Raw genomic sequence first — 2847 nt, forward strand, 5'->3', positions numbered from 1 at the left:
AAAAAAAGAATGAAATAAGATTCAAGTTTCATCGTGTGCAGTGCCTATTGTAGTTGCCAACGCCCTTGTTGTCTTGGCTATTGTATTCGAGTGGGATTGATGGCTTGAGAATGAGGGTTTTCACCCTATTGTCTGTCGCGCATACATGCCAAGATACAGAGTATTAACTGGATGAATTAAAAATAATTTACTTAAGGGTGATTCGGATCCTCCTTGACTACTTGAACCAGATAGGGCCGTGTTCCAACGTGGTGTGGATGCTTAAGCATCGGTAGACACGTTTTAACAATTGAAACATCAACATAGCCTTTGGAGTCTACAGGAAGGTGATTTTTGGATCCTTTGTCAGGGGGTTTGTCTTGTAGCATTGGAGGGGGGACCAGATGACTCATTGCGAGTCTGTAAACTATCGCGTCACACATCTGTGACACCCGGATTTTCTTATCTAATCTTATTATCACGCTTTGAGCTTAGGTTAGCATTTGACCTCCACCGATTTTCGACAACCACACAAACCGATTGCTCGAATTTATTACAACAAAATTAGGTGTAAGGTTATATTTTGGGTCGGAGAGTAAGTCATGTCCTGGTTGCCAGCGTATTGTGATATCCGGCCACTGAACGCCATGGTTTCATGCCTTTGAGCTAAATCAGGCATTTGACAGTTAACAACTCCCTCTCTCTCTCTTGATTTGTGTTGTCGATAGTGTCACTACCCCTTAGCGAGCAATCACGACGTAAGTTGTCAGTCACCCTAACCACGTTCGCGTGAAGTGAATTAAGTAGTCTCTCCCACGATCTCTTCATCTTAGAACCCTCCCATTATCCAGTACCAAGGCGTAAGTCCGTCTGTAATGTGACAATTCTACAACCTTCTCATTTATTCTTTCTAAACTTGTGTGGGTCGTGTGTGTGTGTGTTTGTGTGTCGGTCATACTACTCACAACGCTTTGCATGCTACTAATAATTTGATCTGGTTTTCCTAGCTCGGTCAAGATTGATTCGCTCACCACGTAAGCTTAGTGTCGCTCATTAACTCCTACTTTATACTTTTTCATGTCTAAAAAAGAATAACTTTTTACTAAATGTGTGAATTGTTTTGTGAGATAAATTTTCGCTCTGCTAAAGCTGTGACCCGTCTTATGATTGGCTAACCCTTTAAACCCGCTAGAACCAACGCCTTAAAGGTGTCTAACACTTGCGCTTTTTTCCAACTCGCAGCTACTAATCTAACAAGTTATTGTTGCATTTACCCTGACAACTGAAAAGACAGGAGGAGTGGCAATTGTCCCTGTCTGGGTGTGGCAAGTGACCTCGCCTACCTGACAAGCCGACTGACTTGACAGCTATAAAATTTGTATGCACTAATAAAGAAGGGTTAGTCCTTGCTATGGATTGGGCAATGTTAATAGGTATGATTGTGTATGTCTGGGTTTGTACTTGTTCAGCTTCAAAGATGACCGAACTGACGCGACAGAAGTCGGTTGCATCTAAGACCACGCGGAATGAGGAAAAGGGAGATGCGGTCACCAAGAAGGCGCTTAGACGTAGTAAAGAGACTCTGAAAACTGGTTGTACACTTCTTGTCCTTTTTTGAGCATCTTGGCAGCTGTCAAACAGTGAAAACCATTTGTTACATAGCAAGCGAAAACTCGTGTCGATTTCATCTCAAACAAGGAGCCGAGACAAACAGCCACAATACTGCCGCGGCAGCGCCAAATATGACCTGTTTCTACCTCGTCAATGTGACTTACTTTTCAGAAAGCATCAGAAAGTGACACTGCCAGTTGATCGTTGCTCAAAATGGTCGATTATTTCTGAATTAACTGTCCAATTAGATTTCGCACTTCAGTCTGTTTTTTTGATTGGCTGCTGCTCGACCAATTAAAACATTGCACACCAGTAAATTAACCAACCGTAAATTTTTGGTTTTTTAAAAAGAAAAAACCTATTTCCAGTCTTTGATGACTGAAATAATTAAGTCAAAATGCATATTTGTTACAGAGTCGTACTTTTTTGGTGATTTCAGGAACCTTCAATGAAGAGGCCTCTTTCATTGGACAGTACAGTTCACCTGCTAGGAATTCGGGCTACCCAGAACACCACACAGCAGTTTAAAGTCCCACCAAAAATATCGCCTGTACCAAATTTTGCAAAATCTCAAACCGACATGATAGAATAAAAGGAGTAAAAAATTCTTACCTGTAACCAGCACAAACGAGAAAAATAATCAAATCATTGAACATTCCGGAAATATCTGCCGTGACTTTTTCTTCTGAGCATAAACCCTTCTCCCCGGATCCCCTCTCCGTGCTACCTGCTCTCCCCCACCCACTGCCGTTCGTAATTTTCTGTGCAGTCGTCCCTAGGTTTGTTTGCTTTTTTCGGTCAATATACCTTTTGAACTGTGTTTCTGTACCTTTTTACATGAGTTTTGCTGTGAAAGAGAGAACAAAGAACATTGTAAAGCGAATTATTGTTTTTTACAATTCACAGTGCTCTGGTGTAAAGGTGGAAGGTTATTCAGCGTTAATAAATTAAGATCAGATAAGTTTTAGGAAGTTGCCTCCAAGTACATCCGAATTAACTTTGCGCTATTTCGAATTGCAAATTAGTTGAAATACAAAGTGGCGAAGCTATGCGATGGAGACCATACAGTAAGTAGACATTGTGAATGGGTGAAAGGTTAATGGATTGTCAACAACATAAAAGAGTTAAAATGAACTCTATCGAAAGATATGGAATAAAGATTAGCAAGTGGATTTAAAAATACATACAGGATGGATACAGGAAGGATATTGGATGGATGGATGGATACAGGATGGATGGATGGATGGATGGATGGAT

The 2847-nt window shown here is 40.9% G+C and overlaps 1 protein-coding gene across 1 annotated transcript in view; it reads left to right on the forward strand. All coding sequences in view use genetic code 11, as the record gives it.

Moving 5' to 3' along the window:
- Positions 1–1597, forward strand: part of EGR_07135 (hypothetical protein) — a gene marked incomplete at both ends in the record, with an annotated part of 22419 nt that extends 20822 nt beyond the window's left edge. The window contains one exon of the mRNA XM_024496384.1: positions 1449–1597. Coding sequence (XP_024349225.1) covers positions 1449–1597 — 149 coding nt within the window. The remainder of the gene's footprint in view (positions 1–1448) is intronic.
- Between the last annotated feature and the right edge of the window lie 1250 nt (positions 1598–2847).

Source organism: Echinococcus granulosus, assembly GCF_000524195.1.
Source record: "Echinococcus granulosus chromosome Unknown EG_S00070, whole genome shotgun sequence".
In the NCBI taxonomy this organism is placed as follows: domain Eukaryota; kingdom Metazoa; phylum Platyhelminthes; class Cestoda; order Cyclophyllidea; family Taeniidae; genus Echinococcus; species Echinococcus granulosus.